At 39.3% G+C, this 24552-nt stretch overlaps 1 protein-coding gene across 7 annotated transcripts in view; it reads left to right on the forward strand.

Moving 5' to 3' along the window:
- LOC108699405 (putative selection and upkeep of intraepithelial T-cells protein 1 homolog) overlaps positions 1 to 23759 on the forward strand; it is a 43489-nt gene extending 19730 nt beyond the window's left edge. The window contains exons 4-11 of one of the 7 annotated variants that reach the window (XM_018231474.2): positions 2619 to 2879; positions 3725 to 3832; positions 18163 to 18183; positions 19467 to 19499; positions 21912 to 21932; positions 22686 to 22759; positions 22908 to 22931; positions 23539 to 23759. In XM_018231474.2, the coding sequence (XP_018086963.1) occupies positions 2619 to 2879; positions 3725 to 3832; positions 18163 to 18183; positions 19467 to 19499; positions 21912 to 21932; positions 22686 to 22759; positions 22908 to 22931; positions 23539 to 23541 (545 nt within the window). In that variant the 3' untranslated portion in view covers positions 23542 to 23759. Of the gene's footprint in view, positions 1 to 2618; positions 2880 to 3724; positions 3833 to 18162; positions 18184 to 19466; positions 19500 to 21911; positions 22760 to 22907; positions 22932 to 23538 lie in introns of those variants that run through there. The other 6 variants (XM_018231470.2, XR_001932771.2, XR_005963588.1 and 3 more) reach the window with 6 other exon arrangements.
- Positions 23760 to 24552: the final 793 nt, after the last annotated feature.

Genomic DNA, 24552 nt, shown 5'->3' on the forward strand with positions numbered 1-24552 from the left:
GCCATCCTCCTTAACAGAATATGTCCTCGAGGACGATTCTTCAGATTCCTCTGCAGATGAGGGTCCCTCTAAAACAGGGATCCCCAACCTTTTAAACCCGTGAGCGACATTCAGAAGAAAAAGGAGTTGGGGAGCCATTTGGTAGCCATTTGGTAGCCCCTATGTAGTTTGTCAACCTACATTGAGACTGTTTGTCAGTGCACTTGGTTTTTATACCTCCAAGCCTGGAATTCAAATATAAGTACCTGCTGAGGCCACTGGGAGCAACATCCAAGGGGTTGGAGAGCAACATGTTGCTCACAAGCTACTGTTTGGGGATCACTGCTCTAAAAGAAAGATTTAAGTTCAATCAGAGGATGGAGAATTACTGGATACAAAGGATTCTTTCCCTATTGAGGAAATAGAGACATTCCTATTGGCATTCCTAAGATGTCTGGTAAGCTGTTTTCTGGCATTAACAAAAAGAAACCTTGCTTTCCGTTAGATGATGCTATAGCTGAAAGAATAAAGAGCCATTGGTCTGTGCTAGACAGGACATTTTACTCTTCAAAGAGGCTGGGAACAAACCTGCGTCAAACCTGAATCTGCCAGTGGTCCAGACAGTGAAAAGAATAATCCTGCCATTGGAAGATAGTTCAGGTCTAAAAGATTCAATGAATAGGAAAACTGAGACGGCACTCAAGAGAACATACCTGGCAGCTGCATCCTCCTTCACAGCAGCAATTGCTGCAGCCTCGGTTGCCAGATCCATTAAAGTTTGGATCAATCAATTACAAAGAGGCTTGAAGAAGGGAACTTCTAGGGAACGTCTCATTACGGACTTGTCTATATTGACATTAGCTACAGATTTTCTAACAGATGCGGCATTGACCAATATTGACTTTCTTGCCAGAACCACTGCCTATACTATGTTGGCACGTAGAGCCTTATGGCTGAAACCCTGGACAGCAGATATTGCCTCCAAAAATGTTCTTCTCAGGCGATAAATTGTTGGAATTAGACCTACTTGTGGAGAAGAAATCAAATGACAAGTTTAGGAGTCTGCCCCAAGATAGAAAAAATCAATAGAAGTATTTTTTTTCATACACAGAGGCCATCATACAAAACAGGACAACAATGGAGACACAATAGATTCAGTAAGGAAAGGTTTTCTTTAAACAAAGGAAAGCAGGCAAGAGGCAACGGTTGTCCAAGCTACAGCCAAAGACTATTTTCCTCCTGACGCCAGTCCAGTAGGGGACAGACTGATAGAATTCATATCAGCTTGGGATGAAATAACAGGTGGGTCTTTCGAACAGTTTTAATGGGTTATGCTGGGTTAGAGTTTGTAGCCAAACCACCAAATACATTGTTACTCCAAAACCAGTCATCGTTCTTCAAAGACCAGCCTTCTAAAAAGCAATGCAAGAGTTCAAGGAGCAAAAGGTTTTTGTTCCAGTTCCTTCAGAAGAAGTTTTTGGACGTTTACTCCCCTGTGTTTCTCATCCCCAAACCAAATGGGAAATATCGAACTATCAAGACCTTGTCAAAAATATTTAAGAGTGGCCATATAAGGTCGATCAATCAGTGGAACATCTACAGTTCACAGCACTCCCTTTTGGGATTTCAAATGCTCCCCGAGTTTTCCCCAAGATTATGGTGTAGTTGCAGCTTTCTTGAGGGAAAGGTCGGTGTCAATCATTCCTTTGCTCGATGATTGCCTATCTTAAAGGAACATCTATCTTTTGTTCTACGAATATTACAATCCTTAGACTGGTTCATAAACTAGGAGAAATCAGCTCTTCTTCCAGCACCAAGAATAACATTTTTAGGAATGTGGCTAGATACACAAAGAGGAAAGGTTTTTTTTTCCGGAAGAGAAAAGATAAGCCAAAAGTAATGTAGTATGTTGCCAGATACTGTAAATGTTACTTTGGTGTCTGGCTGATTTTGCAAATCTTCCATCTTCTGGATGTATAAGTACTGTATACTTGAGTTAATTATGAAAGGGTAAATTAAATAAAAATCCATAATAAAATAATAATCTAAGACCATCTTTGTCCATTCTTAACAATGTTCTATGACCAAAAGTTCTCCCTTGAGGAGATAGATTAGTGGATTGTATTCTTGCATTCTTCCCACGCCAGAAGAAAGTTCATTATTTAAAACTGTGTCCGTGAATGTCATAGGCCACCAACAGGGATCGGAGATCATAACTTACCACCCATGTTTATATTTTGATTCCCATCTACTCCACTATCTAAATCATAATGAAAAGGTTTGTGATTGACACCTGCCATTGAATTCCTGTTGCACCCGGAGCAGCATCTGTGATTATTGTCCCCATTCCCATCACCAGAGTTGAAGGGGGTGATCCCCTCCCCTAGTTATAAGGATATCTAAGTCATGTGATCGAAAGGGAAAAAAAGCACATAAAGCTCATTTAAAAAGAAATCCAAGGGGTTGGACACCTCCCCTGAACTGTGAGACTTGATCTATTTTTACAGTGTTTTCTTACATCCTAAAACCACAAGAAAAATGGAAAATGAAGCTGTTTAGGCTGTACTGTGTTATTGCTGTGTCTTATGGGTAACCAAATGGTACAGTTAAAGCACTAATCCTATTTCTCTGTTTTTCAGCTGTTGGAACTCGCCCAAACATTTCCAAAATTAACAATGACACGCTCCTTTGTGAATCCTGTGACTGGCTGCCAAAACCTCATTTGACATGGACAGATAACGAGGGAAAGCAAATAATCCCATCAATGGAAAGATTGTACAGAGATGAGAAGAGTTTGTACTGTATCACTAGTATTATCAATCTACCATCTACTTCAAATATCACTTGCACTGTCTCTAATTCTCTAAATCAGAACAATGAATTCTCCATGCAGATCAGAGGTGAGTCGCTGACAATCATCAGACTTTGCCTTATTAGGGCTAAACTCAACAAATGCTTTTGTAGGATGGTGTTGGATCTGAAGTCTGATGTAGCTGCATGGGTCAGAAATATAATAGACTGATAGAAAAACCGAATGCATAAATTACATATAACATTTTCCATCTGTCTGATGAGAACATTGAATGCTGTGTTGTCATCCGACAGGATAAAAACTAATGAACATGAAACCCAAATTATTTATTCATTAAAACACCATACCTGTTATAAAGGTATTAAAAAATCTCAGCTGTCAATCGTACATTGTCTGTCCCGCCTCTGCGCCTCAGTATTTACAAAATGGCTCCTGTCCACTTGCTGTGGCTGTGAATTCCAAGACTGAATGAAACAAGATTTCAATAATATATATAGTGTAAGTAAAGTTTATTTTGCTTGACTAACACAACAAAAAACGACATTCCCATAATGTGTAAACCCTCAGAGATACATTTGTTTGTGTGTTTTGTTTGTGTGTGATTGAGGTGTATATTTTGTGTATTTTACCCCAGTGCAGTGTTGTTTCCATTTTGTTTCTCACCAGTCTATTTGAGTTACTCTTATTGATTGCTTTGCCAATTGGCTTCTAAGCTATTCATGTAAATCATCGTTGTATATATTCTTTCTTCATGTCTGATTTTCAAACAAGGGTGGAAAGGGTAAGGGTGAATTTTGGTTTTCCTCGAAGAATTGATATTTATATATAAAATGAAACATCCTCCAGATTTTGCAGTATCTCCCCATGTGAGAGATAATAGTTCTAGTTTCCTGGGTCTGAAATAAATGATTTGCTTTTTTTCTCCCCATATAGAAAAAGGACAGCCACAAACCTGCAGGGATCTGTACAGTCGCTACATTTTATTCTGGTCTTGTCTGGCTGTTACACTTGGATGTATTTGCCTTCTCTTAAAGAGTCATAGTAAGTACCTAAAGAGATTCCTTTCAGCCTGATAATCATGATATGTAGAAATTCAATATTTATGTATAAATTGTTATTATTGCTCCCCCTCTCAAACCCAATCCCAGATCACATCCAGCCAGTATAACCGTTACACACACCCTCCTGCCTTTGGTCAGTAACTCCGGGTGTAAAACTTGGATTAGGTTATTGAGAATGAGCCTTTGCACCAAGCCTGTAAAGTAGATATTTGTAGTGGATCTAATACAACATACAATATATTTACAAAGATGCTTTTTATTCTGTGGGATATTGTCTGTTTTGGTGAAGCCTGTTTCATATATCTGTATCCATGTGCAGGGCCCCCATCCGATGGGGAATTAGGACTGTTGTTCTGGGCCCAGTGAAATCTTGATACAAAGGGAGTAACGAGTTGCATGAAAGTAAAGCAACACAAAATAATTTCATGACTTTTTTTGTTGCAATGATCACAAGTGTGGCACTGATACATATGTAAGAGGGTGATCAAGTGTTGAATGTTCATCTGAATGGAAGTTATGTAAAATATGTGATTGGCAGAATGTTAAATGGAAATGTGATTGTGAATTGTGCAGAGTGTGGAGTACTTGGAAATTGTTGTACATATCTGAATGTAATTACTAGAAACTACACAAGGTGGCAGTGGAGTCGAACGTATGGTTCAGGAGGGAAAGCACATGCACAGAATGAAGAGCAGCACATGAACAGTAAGTGTCAGGGAAGTGTTTAATTGAAGAAGGTATTTAAAGGGGAGACACACCCAAAGGGATGTACACACGTATTTGGATAGAGATAGGGCACAAGAGCGAAATACTAGGTATTCCAGATAGTCAGGACTATTTAGCATGGGTAGTTAAGACCCCAACAAGGAGGTAGTGGCATATGTGCCAAGGCTAAGCCAGTTAGGGTGAAAGTGGAAGTTATAGGAAAAGGACATCCTGAAGGAGGGGGAAAAGAAAAAGTTCTACCCAGAGTAGGCCAGAGGGGCATAGGTCGTATGCTGGACTGGTAGGACCGGAAGGTGTTATGAGAAAAGTCCTACCCTGAAAGGTCAGTGGTGCACTGGTGTGGTGTCAGCCCGGCTGAAGCAGGGAGGTGGTGAGTAACCCTGGAAAGGGATGTCCTTCGAAAGGTTTTTGAAAAACCTCTGTACATTTGGAGTGTCGGCTTAGCCAGCAAAGGAGAAGTGTATTATTGCCGTGGAGTGAATAATTGTATGCCCTGATGTGAGAAAGAGTTCAACCGATGTCAAGGAAGTGTACCAAATAAACAGTTCAAGTTTGTTTTATAATCAAGAGTCTGGACTTCAATCCTTGGATCAAGCTGGGTTTCCATGGTAACGGTGTAAACCCCCTTCTTACCCTTACACATATTGGTGGGCAGAAAGTCTTTTCTAACTTGCTACACTGGGAAATGAGTCAAGTTAATTTCACTGGGTGAGTAGTTCTCAGACACTATAGAACATGGATCCCCAACCTTTTTTTTTTACCAGTGAACCACATTCAAATGTAAAAGATGTTGGACAGCAACACAAAAATGCAAAAACATCTGGGGGGTTCCAAATATGAGCTTTGATTAGCTACTTGTTAGTCTCTATTTGGACTGGCAGCCTATAGCAGCCTCTGTTTGGCCGTACAACTTTTTTTTATGCAACTAAAACTTGCCTTCTAGCTAGGGTTCCAAAAATAAACACCTGCATTGAGGCCACTGGGAGCAACATCCAAGGGGTTGGTGAGTTATATGTTGCTCATGAGCCACTGGTTGGGGATCACTGCTATAGAATATGATTGGTTCCCAGGCAGTGCTAGTTATAGGCCCACGTATGTATCTGACCAATCATGTTTGCAGACAAATGGTCTGAAAAATCTGAGCATCCTTGAAAAGCCCATGGCCAGGCCTGTGAGTTTTCTCCCATACTGTGGAGTGGTACAGTCCAATTGGTCAGTTAGACAGGTCTATTGCAGGTAGGATAGACATGTTTTCAACAAAAAATATCAGTTGATTGTCTTGGCCAAAAGGTTAGTCCTTGAATATGTTCATAGTTACATAGTTACATAGTTAAATTGGGTTGAAAAAAGACAAAGTCCATCAAGTTCAACCCCTCTAAATGAAAACCCAGCATCCATACACACACCCCTCCCTACTTTTAATTAAAAGTTTGCGCCAACTAGGTTTCCTTCCCCTTTAAAGGCATTAACTGAATCAGCATCACAACATCACCCGGCAGTGCATTCCACAACCTCACTGTCCTGACTGTGAAGATCCCCCTACGTTGCTTCAAATGAAAGTTCTTTTCTTCTAGTCTAAAGGGGAGGCCTCTGGTACGGTGATCCACTTTATGGGTAAAAAGGTCCCCTGCTATTTGTCTATAATGTCCTCTAATGTACTTGTAAAGTGTAATCATGTCCCCTCGCAAGCGCCTTTTTTCCAGAGAAAACAACCCCAACCTTGTCAGTCTCCCCTCATAATTTAAGTCTTCCATCCCTCTAACCAGTTTAGTTGCACTTAGGGGCAAATTCACAAAGCGCTGAATGCTAGCGTTACTTCGCTTGCGTTTGGCATTTTCGTTACTGCGCAAATTCACTAACGAACGCTGGCGTAGTTTCGCTAGTGTTACTTCACACTCTTACGCCTGGCGAAGTTTCGCTAGCGACGAAACTACGCAAATTCACCAACGCGAGTAGTGTACTGAACGCTACCTTTTACGCTTGACTTCCTTCGCCACCTCAGACCAGGCGAAGCGCAATAGAGTAGATAGGGATTGCTTCAAAAAAAGTCAAAAATTTTTCTAAGTCCCAAAAAACGCTGGTGTGTTTTCTACATTATGGGTGATAGGCTGAAAAAGATCGAAAATTTTTTGGGGCTCCCCTCCTTCCTCCCTACATTTCCTGACTCATGGCAACTTAACTATACAGTGGGCACATGTGTAGGGCAAAATAAAATTTTTATTTGAGGTTTTGAAGGTTTTCTAGCCATTTGTAGTGCTGATACGTATTCCTCCATTGAAATTTGAATTTCGCGCCGTATGCAAATTAGCCTTCGCTAGCGTAACTTCGCTTCACTTAGCGAATCAACGCTAGCGCAACTTCGCAACCTTACGCTACCCCTGAGCGCAACTTCGGATTTTAGTAAATTTGCGAAGCGCTAGCGAAACTATGCCTGGCAAAGTGCGGCGAAGTTACGCCTGGCGCAACTACGAATCTTAGGGAATTTGCACCTTAGTCTCTGCACTCTCTCCAGCTCATTTATATCCCTTTTAAGGACTGGAGTCCAAAACTGCACTGGATACTCCAGATGAGGCCTCATCAGGGACCTATAAAGAGGCAGAATTATGTTTTCATCCCTTGAGTTAATGCCCTTTTTTATGCAAGTCAGAACTTTATTTGCTTTAGTAGCCACAGAATGACACTGCCCAGAATTAGACAACGTGTTATCTACAAAAACCCCAAGATCCTTCTCATTTAAGGAAACTCCCAACACACTGCCATTTAGTGTATAACTTGCATTTATATTATTTTTGCCAAAGTGCATAACCTGCATTTATCAACATTGAACCTCATTTTCCAGTTTGCTGCCCAGTTTTCCAGTTTAGACAAATCACTGTGCAAAGTGGCAGCATCCTGCATGGAACCTATAGTTCTGCACAATTTAGTATCATCTGCAAAAATAGAAACAGTACTTTCAATGGCACCTCCAGGTCATTAATAAACAAGTTGAAAAGCAAGGGACCTAGTACAGAGCCCTGCGGTACTCCACTAACAACACTGGTCCAATTAGAAAATGTTCCATTTACCACCACTCTTTGTAGTCTATCTTTTAGCCAGTTCTCTATCCAGGTACAAATACTATGTTCCAGGCCAACATTCCTTCATTTAACCAGTAACCTTCTGTGTGGCACTGTATCAAATGCTTTAGCAAAGTCTAAGTAAATCACATCCACTGCCAACAATGTTATGATCACTATTCCCTAAATGCCCCTCACCCACACAAATGTTAGAGATGAGTTCAGTATTGTTAGTTATTACAAGGTCCAAAAGAGAGTTATTCCTAGTAGGTTCTTGAACGAGCTGGAATAAAAAGTTGTCATTCAGCATATTTACAAACCTACTAGCTTTTTCTGTCCTAGCAACCCCATTACCCCAATCAATGTCTGGATAATTGAAGTCACCCATAGCAACAACTTGACCCAGCTGTGAAGGCGCTTGTATCTGCAAGAGTAGCTGGGCTTCATACTCGACACTTATACAAGGTGGTTTATAGCATACACCAATGATAATTATTTTTGTTAACTTTTGCCCAGTCAAAATCTCTACCCAGAGTGATTCTACACCCTCACCAGTGCCAGCTATGGTTATTTCTTTAGCGCATGGCTTTAATTCAGGCTTTACATACAATCACACTCCTCCACCCTTTTTAATCCCTCTGTCCCTCCTAAAAAGGGTGTAACAATTTAAATTCACAATCCAGTCACATGTTTCATCCCACCAGGTCTCAGTGATACCAATTATATCATAATTTTTAGAGCATGCAATTAATTCTAGGTCTCCCATTTTACCTGACAAACTCCATGCATTTGCAGCATACAGCAAAGGTTACTACTTTTACTTTTGAAATTGCATTACTTAGTGGAGAATTATATGTTAAGTTAGTATTATTCTGTTTTCCTTGTAACAGAGGGACCTCCTTAGCTGTAAACTGTATGCCCCCCTCACTCCTCCCCCATGACCCCTTACTAACCCCACTGCCCTGTCTACCCTAGCTTCCCCATAATTCTTTATCTCACCCACCCCCCCCTTGCCTAGTTTAAACACTCCTCCAACCTCTTAGCCATTCTTTCCCCTAGCACCGCGGACCCCCTTCCATTGAGGTGCAAACCGTCACGACTGTTGTACCCCAACGAAAAATCAGCCCAGTGCTCTATGAACCCAAACCCTTCCTTCCTACACCAAGACTTGAGCCACACATTTAGCTCCCTAAACTCCCGCTGTTTTCCTAAACTTGCACGTGGCACAGGCAAAATTTCAGAAAAATGACATTGGAAGACTGTTCCTTGATTTTAGAGCCTAGATCCCTGAAATCATTCTTTAAGGTCTTCCATCTACCATTTATTTTGTCATTAGTACCGATATGCACTAAGACAGTTGGGTCATGCCCAGCCCCACCCAACAATTTGTCTATCCGATCAACCACATGCCGAACCCTGGCACTAGGTAGACAGCAAACTGTTCGGTTGTAGCGATCCGGACGACAAATTACCCTATCCACTTTCCTAATAATTGAGTCCCCTACAACCACAATCTGCTTAGGCCTGACTCTACTCTCCTCCCCACCACTACTAGAGAAACTGGTCTCCCGGCTGTTAGAGAGATCAGCCCCATCTAGAATTGCCAATCCAGAGTTCATACTCCCATCATCTTCACACAATCTGGCAAATTTGTTGCGATGTATAATCTCCGGATCAGCCTCCATTTTCCTTTTGCCCACCTTAGATTTTCTAACTGTCACCCAGCTAGCTGCCTCAATATGCTGCTGCTGTTCTGTTCCCCCCAAACTATCTGACCCCGCTAGGTCCTGCTCAGTGAGCAAAAGACTCCTTTCAAGATTGTCAATCGACCGCAGTGTTGCAATTTGTTGCTCTAGTTCTCTAACTTGAGCCTCCAAAGTGGCAATTTGCTGACAACCACCACAGAGGTAAGTATTGTGGATCTCTTGTTCCAAATCTGCATACATATGGCAGACTGTGCACTGAGTCAGACCTTCAATCTTGCTAGCACTCATTATCCCAGTTACAGATCAAAACAGGAAAAAATAAAAATAAATATATAAAATAAAAATTAGGGTTTAGAACAAACTTTTGACCTAGTTTGAACCTCATTTAGTTTTAAACTCCGATGTTTATAACTCCACTTACAGATCCCCCACTTAACTTCGATGTTTATAACCCCACTTACAGAGCAAACACTTACAGAGCAAGCTCCACTGGAGTCCCAGGGGTTCTATTTATACAGTCTGTTCAGGTGGAACTAATCAAACCCCACCCCCTCAAACGGAGGGAAAACTGCAAAGTAAAGCAGGTTGTGACAAACTTGCTGTAAGCACACTAGCACACCAAACTTTGCTGTTTAGCACCCAAGACAGAAAAAAAACCTTTAAAAAATTAAACCACAGTAGTTAAATATAAAACTTAATATAAAATAGCAGTTAATAAATACTTATCCTTTTCAGATGATTTGTTTGCTTTAAATTGCTTTATTCCAGTCAGCAGCCTGATTCAAACAGACTCACTGGAGTCCCAGGGGTTCTATTTATACAGTCTGTTCAGGTGCAACTAATCAAACCCCACCCCCTCAAACAGAGGGAAAACTGCAAAGTAAAGCAGGTTGTGAAAAACTTGCTGTAAGCACACTAGCACACCAAACTTTTCATTGTCAAGACCAAATGAAACAAATTCCTACCCCCTACCTTGCCTCTATTTCATCCGGGAGGACAGTTGGGGAAAATACCTCTAAATATGTCTCCAGTTTGCCTCCTACATTTACCCCTAACCGACAGGGCCGCCATTAGAAATCACGGGATCCCGTACAACAACACCCACCCTAGATCCTGCCCTCTTCACACCACAGTTAAAGGAACAACAAAGACATCAGCGCTAAACACAGTAATCCCCCCCCCACACACAAGTTATAAAAAGCTATTGATGGTCAGGGCCCCCTTATAAGTTATTAAAAAAACTGGTGCCAGGGCCCCTTATAAAAGTTTTTTTTTTCAAATTGGTGGTTAGGGCCCCCCTACAAGTTAAAAAAAAATGGTGACCAGTGCCCCCAAATAAGTTGAAAAAAAACATTGGCGCCAGGGCCCCCCTTACAAGTTAAAAAAAAATTGGGGCCCCATAGAATTTAAAAAAAAAACATTTGTGGCAGGGGCCTATAAAGTATTGCTTCAAGCTACAAATAGAATTTTTATTTTGTTACATTATTAGCTGTGACAAAATCCCCCAGTAGTGAAGAGGTTACAGTTGGGCATTAGCTGAACCCCCCCATCTGATCTGTAGCGGAATTCTAGTGCCATGCAGTACAATACTAACAGGAGGGGAAGGTGCAGGCAGTCTGTGTGTATCAGTGGAAGTTGCTGTCAGTGAGAAGTGAGACTTTACAAGTGATCCCTGATCTGATCACGACTGAGGCCGATGAGCACGTATCGCGCTACGATATGACCGATGATACGATATGTCTCCCAATGTGATTGTAACATGTGATTGTTTCTATGGATGGTGAGAGTGCTCTGCGCCTGCCCCCAGATCTCCATCGGAATGCAAAGAAGATCTTCTAAAAAAAAAAGAAAACAAGAAGTTTGAATTCCTGAATGACTTTTTTCTGCAGTTAGGGGCTTAGGATAATGATTTCAGCTTTATTGAGGGCAGATTAGTCGCAGTGTCGCTGCTGCCTCTCAGAACCGCCAGGGGACAGCTTGAACGGGTGGGTCCCCCTTCGCCGAAGCTAGGGAGGGCCAACCATCCCTGTCCCCCCAAAGGGATTTGGGGTCATTTGGACTCCCCTTTGCCAAAGCTAGGGGAAGTCCCGTCTACCCTGGGTTCTGCCAAAGCTTCCCCCAGGGCGTGTCATGGCCTGGGGTCTAGCCAAAGGACTATAACCCCATTCAGGGTGCTCAAACCAAACACAAAAAATGTGCTGGAGTGTGCGGTGCAAGGCCATTGATTGTCTTTAGTAAGGCTCCAGCTGGCAGCCGGAAAAAGAAAAAACTTCCAGTCGCCTAATGGCCGGGGCAAAGGAAGTAAAGCATGATTAGGCATAGATGCATGTGCATTGCCTCTGACTCAAAAGCAAATCAGGTGCCTCCCTCATGGGAGCACAGCAACCCAGCTTTCATCAAGCTTCCGCTTGCCAGCCTAGTCCAGAGTGCCAAGTGTTTCTCCGCGAAGCAATCAGATACTGATCAAACCAGCTTAGAAGCGACACAGAGCTCACAATTAAATAATAGACTCATAACAGCCCCGACTGGGGGCACATGCACTGGCTGGGGGAGACATTGGGGAGGCCCTCCTGCACACACTCTTTCACACATACACATACCCCTCACTCTCAGCTCCCGTACTGGAGGCACATGCTGCAGGCTGACACAATCTGGTGCGGAGGACGGAGCCGCAGCCATTGTGCTTGAATGTTTCTTTCCATTCCCCTGCTTTTACACTATTTGTAGAGCCGGATAGGGATTGGATAAGTTGGAGGGGAAGCCAAGGAGGGGAGGGTAAAGCAACGTGCAGGCAGCACAGCTCCGCCCTTCCTACCAGATTGTGCAGCTCTCTGACAACAGCAGGGTCCGTGCCAGAGTGAGTACAGCCACTGGGCCCCCCCAACCCAAAAAGCACCGGGCCTGGGACAAGTGTCCCCCTGTCCCCCCCCTGATGGCGGCCCTGCTAACCCATACCCAGAACAATAGTTGTGGGTATTTAAGATTTGTACAAGTCAATATAATAATATCATTGCTAAAGGTCCTAATGTGAACCAAAATGTTTGGTGGAAGTGGTATGTGAAATTAAGAGTTTTTTTGTTTTGTTTTAAACTAAATAAAAAAGTGCTGGTCTTTACCTACTTGAGTCTGAAAATAATATTTTTTGCCCAATTTACTACAATTTATTTTTCTTTCCTTGTTGAGTCAGCCATTCGAAATTTTTGTCACTTCATTTCAAACTTTTAGATAATTGTAGATACAACCTTACTGCATTATTGTCATGCTTCGATCATGTACAGACTCATAGCTTACCATTGTGTGCAAAGAATATTTCTTCTCTCTATAACTGTATTTATATCTATAAATGAGAACTTGCTTTATTTCAGTTAACTGCTACAATATTGAGGGTACAGCTTATTCTTAGAGCAGAACATTTTTTTCAAGGTTTTAGAAAGAGTGAGAGCTCCTCTATATTTATATACACATAGATAGATAGATAGATAGATAGATAGATAGAGATATATATCTATATATAAATAAAGATTTGGGTATAGCTTGCTGTATGCTTTAAGCATTCCCTTACTTTATATTTGTTTTTACATATGAAGAAGCTGCAATATTGCCTTTGATGGTTAATTAATTAAGCTTGTCTTAATAGCCCACAATATTCCTCACAGCATTTTTGTATTGATATACAGTAAGGCCCATAAATATTTGGACAGAGACAACTTTTTTCTAATTTTGGTTCTGTACATTACCACAATGAATTTTAAATGAAACAACTCAGACTGCAGACTTTCAGCTTTAATTCAGTGGGTTAAACAAAAAGTCACTTCATTTTAGGGGCTCCCAAGTAATTGGACAAATTAAAAAAGTAAAAATAAAATGTTCATTTCTAATACTTGGTTGAAAACCCTTTGCTGACAATGACAGGCTGAAGTCTTGAACTCATGGACATCACCAGATTCTGGGTTTAATGCTCTGCCAGGCCTCTACTTTCAATTGCTGTTTGTTTGTCGGCCTTTCTGTCCCAAGTTTAGTTTTCAACAAGTGAAAATGGGTTCAGATCAGATGACTGACTTTGCCATTCAAGAATATTCCACTTATTTGCTTTAATAAACTCCTGGGTTGCTTTGGCTGTATGTTTTGGGTCATTATGAAACGCCTCCCAATCAATGGATTTGACAGTGTCTCTGAACAGCTCAGAATTCATTCTTGTGCTTCTGTCCTGTGAATTATCATTGGTGTATGCTATAATCCACCTCGTATAAGTGTCGAGTATGAAGCCCAGCTACTCTTGCAGATACAAGCGGCTTCACAGCTGGGTCAAGTTGTTGCTATGGGTGACTTCAATTATCCAGACATTGACTGGGGTAATGGGGTTGCTAAGACAGAAAAAGCTAGTAGGTTTGTAAATATGCTGAATGACAACTTTTTATTCCAGCTCGTTCAAGAACCTACTAGGAATAACTCTCTTTTGGACCTTGTAATAACTAATAATACTGAACTCATCTCTAACATTTGTGTGGGTGAGCATTTAGGGAATAGTGATCATAACATGGTCTCCTTTGAGATTCTGTTGCAGAAGCAATTCTATAAGGGAGTAACTAAAACACTAAATTTCAGACGTGCAAACTTTGACAGTATAAGGGCATCTCTGCAACATATTAAGTGGGAAATGCTTTTCACAGGGTTAAACACAGAACAAAAATGGGAAGTCTTTAAAATGCTGCTTAATAAATATACTTGTCAGTATATTCCACTTGTAAGCAAGGAACGACGTTGCAAAGCAAAACCTTTTTGGTTCAATAGAAGCGTTTGGTGTTGAGGTTGGTAAGAAAAGACGTGCTTTTAAGGCTTTCAAGTTAGCTGGTACAGCCGAAACATTTATAAGGTACAAGGAGGCCAATAAATCATGCAAAAAATGAAGCAGGAAGGGGTGGGACCCTTACTATCAGAGGGGGGTCAGCTGGTTGATGAAAACAAAATAAAAGCGCAGATTCTGAACTCGTATTTTTCATCTGTCTACACAAATGAGGAACCAGTAAGTGAAGGTTTCCTTCTTAACAGTCCCAATTCTAGTAATACAACTAATGATGCATGGTTCACATATGAAGAAATTTAAAAGAGACTAGAGCATGTTAAGATTAACAAAGGTCCAGGGCCAGATGGTATTCATCCCAGGGTAATTAGCGAGCTTTATCTCTGTGATTGCCAAACCTCTTTACTTAATTTTTCAGGATTCATTGAGATCTGGCATAGTGCCGAGAGACTGGCGAATTGCTAATGTGGTGCCTCTATTAAAAAAAGTATCCCGTTCTCAGCCTCAAAACTATAGGCCAGTTAGTCTGACGTCAGTGGTAGGAAAGCTTTTTGAAGGGTTAATAAAGGCCTCTGTACTAGGTCCCTTGCTTTTCAACTTGTTTATTAATGACCTGGAGGTGGGCATTGAAAGTTTCTATTTTTGCAGATGATACTAAATTGTGCAGAACTATAGGTTCCATGCAGGATGCTGCCACTTTGCACAGTGATTTGTCTAAACTGGAAAACTGGGCAGCAAACTGGAAAATGAGGTTCAATGTTGATAAATGCAGGTTATGCACTTTGGCAAAAATAATATAAATGCAAGTTATACACTAAATGGCAGTGTGTTGGGAGTTTCCTTAAATGAGAAGGATCTAGGGGTCTTTGTAGATAACAAGTTGTCTAATTCTGGGCAGTGTCATTCTGTGGCTACTAAAGCAAATAAAGTTCTGTCTTGTATAAAAAAGGGCATTAACTCAAGGGATGAAAACATAATTCTGCCTCTTTATAGCTCCCTGGTGAGGCCTCATCTGGAGTATGGGGGCAGTTTTGGACTCCAGTCCTTAAGAGGGATATAAATGAGCTGGAGAGAGTGCAGAGACTAAGTGCAACTAAACTGGTTAGAGGGACGGAAGACTTAAATTATGAGGGGAGACTGTCAAGGTTGGGGTTGTTTTCTCTGGAAAAAAGGCGCTTGTGAGGGGACATGATTACACTTTACAAGTACATTAGAGGACATTATAGACAAATAGCAGGGGACCTTTTTACCCATAAAGTGGATCACCGTACCAGAGGCCTCCCCTTCAGACTAGAAGAAAAGAACTTTCATTTGAAGCAACGTAGGGGGTTCTTCACAGTCAGGACAGTGAGGTTGTGGAATGCACTGCCGGGTGATGTTGTGATGCTGATTCAGTTAATGACTATAAGAGGGACTTGGATGATTTTTTGGACAGACATAATATCAAAGGCTATTGTGATACTAAACTCTATAGTTAGTATAGATATGGGTATATAGAATTTAATTAAAAGTAGTTAGGGGGGTGTGTATGGATGCTGGGTTTTCATTTGGAGGGGTTGAACTTGATGGACGTTGTCTTTTTTCAACCCAATTTAACTATGTAACTATGTAACATCATGGATAAACACTAGTGTCCCAGTGCCACTGGCAGCCATGCAGCCCAAGCCATCCCACTGCCTCCCAAATGTGCTTTGGATCATGAGCTGTTCCACTCCTTCTCCATACTTTTTTCTTGCCATCATACTGGTAGAGGTTGATCTTGGTTTCATCTGTCCAAAGAATGTTGTTCCAGAACTGTGCTGGCTTTTTTAGATGTTTTTTTTAGCAAAGTCCAATCTAGCCTTTCTATTCTTGATGCTTATGAGTGGCTTGCACCTTGCAGTGCACCCTCTGTATTAACTTTCATGCAGTCTTCTCTTTATGGTAGACTTAGATATGGATATTCTACCTCCTGGAGAGTGTTGTTCACTTGTTTGGCTGTTGTGAAGGGGTTTCTATTCACCATGGAAGTGATTATGTGATCATCTACCACTGTCTTCCATGGACGTATTTTTGCAGTCTTTTTTTTCTTCTTGTTTTGGTCTTTTTGCATTCACCAGTGCTTTCTTTCTTTCTCGGGTTGTACCAAACTGTAGATTTTGCCACTCCTAATATTGTAGCAATTTCTCCAATGGTTTTGGAGAACTTCAGAAAAAACATGGTAAGTCCAATTATTAGGAAATATATTGGGGAAATATGCCTGGATTAAATGCTTTCCCTACACATCATCATGTGGATTTGTTGGAAAAATTACATTATCAAAGTGGTTTAACCAGGTTTAAAAATAAATTGAATCTAATAAATAGAATCCAATAAATAAATTACATAATAAACAACTCACTATATTTTCTGCTAAGATCGTTCTGCAAGTACTGCTGTGTTTTTTAATGTGGCATTAAACATGGTTTGCTCTGCATATACAACTGCTGTTATTCTGCAAGGTGCTCTAGAGACATTAAACATAAAGATGGCACTGCATCTATATTTTGATGTTCTTCTGTTTAGGAATAAAATTATAAACCTTTCTCAAATGTTTCCTAAGCAGAAGAACATTAGAGCAGACTCTTTCTTTCTCCTGACAACTTCCTTGACTACTTGGTGGTCAGACTGGTGGGAAAATGACCAGCAGGTGGTGCTGTTGCAACAAAATTCATTCATATTAAGGGTTAGTCCACACAAGATTCGGGGAGATTAAGTCGCCTAGCGACTAATTGCCTCTTCTTCTGGATGGCAATCTCTGTTTCTCACAAGGAAACTTCAGGCGACTTCACAAAATGAAGCGATGCATGTGCTTTAGCGCAGGCGACTTTTCATTATAGTGGATGGGAAGACAGGCAAAGGCAGTTTGGGGAGATTGTCGCCCAGAAGAAGAGGCAATTAGTCGCCAGGTGACTAAATCTCCCCGAATCTCCTCGTGTGGACTAACCCTAACAGTACATGTATCCCTTAATATCTTGAAATTATTGCTTAGATTAGCACCCTCCTCAATTTTCCTTTCACACATGGAAAAGCACTTGGAAGTGGAAAGAGAACAAAAATAAAACTGTTGCTTGGTTTCCTGTAAAGCAGTCCGTTCTTAATAAAAACATTCACTGGGAACTTAAAGGGTTGGTTCACCTCTACATTAACTTTTAGTATGTTTTAGAATGACTATCCAACTTTTCCATTGTTCTTTATTTTTTTATTTTTTCTAGTTTTGAATTATTTTTTTTTCTTATGTTTTTTTGCTTTCAAATGGGGGTCACTGACCCCATCTAAGAAGCAAATGCTCTGTAAGTCTACAAATATCTTGTTATTGCTCCTTTTTATTACACATCTTTCTATTCAGGCCTCTCCTATTCATGTTCCAGCTTCTTATTCAAATCAGTGCATGGTTGCTAGGGGAATTTGGATCCTAGCAACCATATAGCTGAAATTGCAAACTGGAGAGCTGCTGAATAAAAGCTAAATAACACAAAAACCACAAATAATAAAAATAAAGAACAATTACAAATTGTCTCAGAATGTCACTCGCTACATCATACTAAAAGTTAACTTAAAGTTGAACAACCCCTGTAAATAGGCTCTTGGTCCTCTGGCTGGAGATTAAAGCCGTTTCACATTTCACAATTTCCAAAACCAATGAAATGTAATTATTGGTGCACTCAAAATTGCCGAGCAAAGGAAATTGTTGTGGACAATTTATAGTTTTTCTTTTTTAACTTTACAAACAAAAAAACTGGTATAGTAAATTTTCATACATTTTATAATTATTAGTACAATATAATAGTCTTGTTTTTTTCTTATTTTTGGGCTATTTTAAATGTTAGTAGAATGGTTGAGGGGCACAATATTTAGTTTTCTTTTTGTGTATGAAAAAAATGTAGATAATATTGCCATGAAATACGAGTGTTCATTTATTTGTGGTCTTTAAACATATACTGAATGTTGAGTGAATGTTGCCGGTGATCTCATATTTGGTCTGTATTTTGTTTCCTATTAGGAGAACATCAGAAAGAATATGGTGAGTACTTGCATTATTTCAAGAGAATAAATCACAGGGCATTTGATACTGGGGCCCATAGCAGATTAATGTCACATTCCCCCAGATTACGCCAAGTTGGCATTTAGGTGTTACCTGTCCTTATAAACGACCTTATTCCTTAACTTTTCAGTTAGCTACCTTATAAGTAAATGTAAGGGTTTAAGAAGGATGAAATGCAGCGCATAATACAACAATAAGGAAATCTACAAAGATTAAATACTTTCCCTACTCATTATTCTATAGCTTTTTTGGGAAAATAATTACCACAGTAGTTTAACCAGGATTAAAAAATACATTTGCTAATAAAAATAAATATAATAAAAAAAAAAAATAAAAAGTAGGTGCCCCCACCCCTAATTTATGTATCAGACATGTAAGTTTCCTACAATATTCAGTGCGTGTATGATGGAAGGCAAGCTATTAATTGGCCAGGTCAGGAAATTATGATAGTGCCCAAACATCAGCCAGGGTTTGCTGCCTTTATTGTTTCTAGCTGTATATTTGATGGTTCAGCTCTAAAGTGTCTGAATTGAAAACAAATGACCTTTGGTCGCTGGAATGATTGTTACATCTATGGTCACCTTAAGGGAGGGGCAGAATACACAGACCAGAGCAAGACAAGGGAAGAAGTGTCCATTGAATGAGAACTAAGGGACCAGCTCTTGTATTTGTTCCCACAGTCATTGTAAATAAGCCCTATTATTTGTTTCACCCATTTGTGTTCTCGCTCAGTGCTCCATTAACATATGTTTCATGATTTATTAAAACTGATCCAGTTCCTCTGATAGTGCTGTTTTTGAGGCCAACGTTTAGATAATGAGTTTAAATAGATATTTTTGGAGATATTTTTTATTCCTATTTTACTTCCTTCAGCTCATCTCATTGGCCTTTATGCACATCTTTAGCATGCCGGACTTGCAAATGTTTTAGTAAATAACCCTTGATTTGTTATTATATACTGTTACATATCCTGTAGATATATGCCTGAATTACAATATAATACTCTTGTTATCAAGAATGGCATCCTTGCAGCCGTCATAGTCTTGTTTTTGCTTTTCTGCAATGTAATTTTAGTAACATGATACCTATATGCAATTAAATAGTGATTGCTTGTGATGGGCAAAAGATTTCAGGGAGGGGGGGTGTAACAATTGCAGAAAATATTGCCATGAAATACTAGTGTGCATTTATTTGTTGTCTGTAAACATTGAATGAATGTTGCTGGAGTTTTTAACTTTGCTCTGTGCCTTGTTTCCTATTAGGAAAAATATTAGGAGAACTTCAGAAAAAAAATGGTAAGTCCAATTATTAGGAAATATATTGGGGAAATATGCCTGGATTAAATGCTTTCCCTACACATCATCATGTGGCTTTGTTGGAAAAATGACATTATCAAAGTGGTTTTAACAGGTTTAAAAATAAATTGAATCTAATAAATAGAATCCAATAAATAAATTACATAATAAAAACCCACTTAATTTTCTGCTAACCATGAAGATCGTTCTGCAATTACTGTTGTGTTTTTTAATGTTAAAGAAAAAAAGGAAAGAAAAGGAACCTTGTTTTGTGACTGTATCAATTCACCAGACCTCCTATATATCAGACACTTCCCTTAATATTTATCACAATGATAATAGGTAATTAAGTTTCTATTTGTTGTATGGTTTAGAAAAGGATACCCATATGTATTTGATTTATCCGACTTAATACTTTGTTAGCAGTCTTTAAGATAAGCTGATAACACCAGGCTATAAAATTACAATGTTGCTTATTGTTAAGATTAGGTAAGTTTAACTTCTCCCTGTTAATTATAACGTGCCACGTGCAACATTCACCTTCAAAGAACCCACAATAAAACGTTTTTAAATGAAAAGAAACTTGTCAATTAGTATCGTTGTTTTATTCAGGTTTAACTCACAACGCCAACAACAACTGAAGATAAAATTACAAGTTAATCACTCCAGATTCAATCAATTTAATTAATTTGGTGCCAGTATTATATAAAAAATCCAATTAATTCATAAGTTAATTACATTCACTCTCAACGTTTTTGTCAATCAACTTAACCAATAAATAGGTGTTTTTTAATGTGGCATTAAACATGGTTTGCTCTGCATATACAACTGCTGTTATTCTGGAAGGTGCTCTAGAGACATTAAACATAAAGATGGCCCTGCATCTATATTTTGATGTTCTTCTGTTTAGGAATTAAATTAGAAACCTTTCTCAAATCTTTTCTAAGCAGAAGAACATCAGAGCAGCCTCTTTCTCTCTCCTGACAACTTCCTTGACTACTTGGTGGTCAGACTGGTGGGAAACTGACCAGCAGGTGGCGCTGTTGGACCACAATTCATTCATATTAAGGTTTAGTCCACACAAGATTCGGGGAGATTTAGTCGCCTAGCCTCTTCTTCTGGGTGACAATCTCCGTTTCTCACGAGGAAACTTCAGGCGACTTCACAAAATGAAGCGATGCATGTGCTTTAGCGCAGGCGACTTTTCATTATAGTGGATGTGAAGACACGCGAAGGCAGTTTGGGGAGATTGTCGCCCAGGAGAAGAGGCAATTATTCGCCAGGTGACTAAATCTCCTCGAATCTACTCGTGTGGCCTAACAGTACATGTATCCCTTAATATCTTGAAATTATTGCTTAGAATAGCACCCTCCTCAATTTTCCTTTCACACATGGAAAAGCACTTGGAATTGGAATGAGAACAAAAATAAAACTGTTGCTTGGTTTCCTGTAAAGCAGTCCGTTCTTAATGAAAACATTCACTGGGAACTTAAAGGGTTGGTTCACCTCTACGTTAACTTTTAGTATGTTATAGAATGACTATCCAACTTTTCCATTGTTCTTTATTTTTTATTTTTTATAGTTTTGAATTATTTTTTTTTTCTTATGTTTTTTGCTTTCAAATGGGGGTCACTGACTCCATCTTAGAAACAAATGCTCTGTAAGGCTACAAATGTCTTGTTATTGCTCCTTTTTATTACTCATCTTTCTATTCAGGCCGCTCCTATTCATGTTCCAGCTTCTTATTCAAATCAGTGCATGGTTGCTAGGGGAATTTGGATCCTAGCAACCATATAGCTGAAATTGCAAACTGGAGAGCTTCTGAATAAAAGCTAAATAACACAAAAACCACAAATAATAAAAATATAAAAAACAATTACAAATTGTCTCAGAATATCACTCTCTACATCATACTAACAGTTAACTTAAAGTTGAACAACCCCGATAAATAGGCTCTCGGTCTTCTGGCTGGAGATTAAAGCCATTTCACAATTTCCAAAACCAATGAAATGTAATTATTGGTGCACTCAAAATTGCAGAGCAAAGGAAATTGTTATTGTGGACAATTTTTAGGTTTTCTTTTTTATCTTTATAAACATTAATGAGGTTGTGGGGAAGTTGCCAAAAAAACCTGGTATAGTAAATTTTCATACATTTTATAATTATTAGTACAATATAATAGTCTTGTTTTTTTTCTTACTTTTGGGCTATTTTAAATGTTAGTAGAATGGTACAGATCCATTTATGTTGAGGGACACAATATTTAGTTTTCTTTTTGTGTATGGAAAAACTGCAGATAATATTGCCATGAAATACGAGTGTTCATTTATTTGTGGTCTTTAAACATATACTGATTGATGAGTGAATGTTGCCGGTGATCTCATATTTGGTCTGTATTTTGTTTCCTATTAGGAGAACTTCAGAAAGTATATGGTGAGTACTTGAATTTTTTCAAGAGAATAAATCACAGGGCATTTGATACTGGGGCCCATAGCAGGTTAACAGTCCAAAATATATATCCCAACACCAATTTTGAAATTATAATTGGTATAAATAATTTCTATCCGCTTGATCCCCTGTATCATCAAAAATTTCAGCGGTTTAAGATCCGCTCACCGTTGGTGGTAATTGGCCCGGGTGCACCTGCCCCGAGCCCTGCGTTTAATACACAGTCTATCCCACGTTCCTTCCAACAGTTGTTTGTATTCATAGATAAATATGCATAAGGATCAGCTTACCCTCTCCATGGGGTGACCCCGGTGCTGCCACCCCGAGTCTGTCGCTAAGGGAGACGTTTTCAACTATTCACATCCAAGTCGTCGCGGCGCACTCCAAAGTCAAAGGATCGCTCATAAGTTGTTGGTTAAAAATTCATCCTTTATTGGTTACATCAGTTTAAAAAAGAAATGCTAACACATGGTCTGACGCGTTTCGTAACTATGTACTTCATCAGAGACCTCAAGAGACCTTGAATTATTTCAAGAGAATAAATCACAGGGCATTTGATACTGGGGCCCATAGCAGATTAATGTCACATTCCCCAGATGACGCCAAGTCGGCATTTAGGTGTTACCTGTCCTTATAAGTGACCTTATTCCTTAACTTTTCAGTTAGCTACCTTATAAGTAAATGTAAGGGTTTAAGAAGGAAGCGCATTCCTATTTATTCCTATTTTACTTCCTTCAGCTCATCTCATTGGCCTCGAAAATCTTTTTTTTTTCTCACTACAGATGCTTTTCGGGGATTACTGCGAAATCAATGTGAGTTCACCATTATTTTATGTTTATTATTAGTATTTATAAAGCAGCAGTGACATATAATAGAAGGATAGTGGGTTGTTCTGTCTGTAGTTTTTTGAGTTTTTTAGCTGCAGGAATTGATTAAACAGTTTTACATTTTTCTTTATAGGCCATAATATTTGGACAGAGAAAGGTAAGATGTTAAAAAAGGACAAAAATAATAATAAATATATAAATATACAGGTTGCTTCAATCAGTAGGAATATGTACGACGTATAACTTTTTTCCTTAAGGTGGCCATAGACTTAAGATTTCACTCTTCCTATTGGCTTTATGTAATGTTTACATGATTTTCTAGTAGACTTAAAGTATGAAGATCTAAATTATGCAAAGATCCATTATCCAGAAAGCCCCCGGTCCCAAGCATTCTGGATAACTGGTCCCATACCTGTATAAGTATCTGTTACTCACGTGGTCAAGGAAGTATAACCAAAGCTACTCTGTCCCATCACATTAGTATATAAGCAGTCTGTGTAGGGGAGGTCTGTTTAAGAATTAACCCCTCTAACTTTCACTCTATTAAAACTGTGTCTCTATAAATAGTTAACGTTAATCCTGCTTTTGTTATGAAACCATGAGACACACACACTGTACAACAAGACTTTGTATTTATTAGGCATAGACAGAATCTTTACTGGTGATAATAATGTGTCCACTTATTGATGTGTAATTAAAAGTGATGCCACTAAACACAGTTCTACATATTTATAAGAATCATCTTTTGTGTTTTTCCTTTGCAGTGAATGGGAATCTCTGTGCAGAACTTCCAGTCCCAATAATCCAGTCAGACGGGGTGGGATCAAACTCAGCATCACTTAACACCCCCATTAGCAATGGGAAAATAACACACGTGTAGAAACAGTTTTATCTATGGGGCCCATTTACTTTACTCGAGTGAAGGAATAGAAGAAAAAATACTTGGCTACTTTGACCTTCGACTACGACTTCGACTCGAACGATTCAAACTAAAAATGGTTAGACCATTCGATAGTCGAAGTACTGTCTCTTTGAAAAATACTTCGACCCCCTACTTCGGCAAATAAAACCTACCGAGGCCAATGTTAGCCTATGAGGAAGGTCCCCATAGGCTTCCTAACAATTTTCTGATTGAAGGAAAATCCTTCGGTCGATGGATTAAAATCCTTCGAATCGTTACATTTGAAGGATTTAATCGCTTGATCGAACGATTTTTCCTTTAATCGTTTGATCGTAGGAATTGCTGTAAATCCTTTGACTTCGATATTCGAAGTCGAAGGAATTAAATGCGGCAGTCGAATATTGAGGGTTAATTAACCCTTGATATTCAACCCTATGTAAATCTGCCCCTATGTGTTCCAGGGGCCCTTTACTATTTATTGTGTGTTATGCACTTCTGAGGGCTTTAGAAAGACTTTTTCTGAATGTGGAAGAGAACTGATTGGGATTTCTATACAAAGCCATAAACCTACACTCTGGAGGACTTTCTACATTTTCCATTCATTTTTCACCACTGACACTCTGCATTTTAGATAGTATCTTGTGAGTAGCCAGATACTTTTGGTGGATCTTCATTTTGTTTGGATACTCAGATAAGTCGGTGTTAGGGAGGTGTTCATTTACCTTAACTTGTGGTCCAGGTTCAGCAGTGCCTTTAACTTTCAGACTACTCCGAAAGCGTCACTTTTTCCACAAAAAAGGTAATAGAAAAAAAAGGTGTGTAAAAACCTAAGACTGCAGGACTGTCCTGCTTTATGACTTTGGTTTTTTTTTTATTT

The sequence above is a fragment of the Xenopus laevis genome, chromosome 8L (assembly GCF_017654675.1).
Source record: "Xenopus laevis strain J_2021 chromosome 8L, Xenopus_laevis_v10.1, whole genome shotgun sequence".
NCBI lineage: Eukaryota > Metazoa > Chordata > Amphibia > Anura > Pipidae > Xenopus > Xenopus laevis.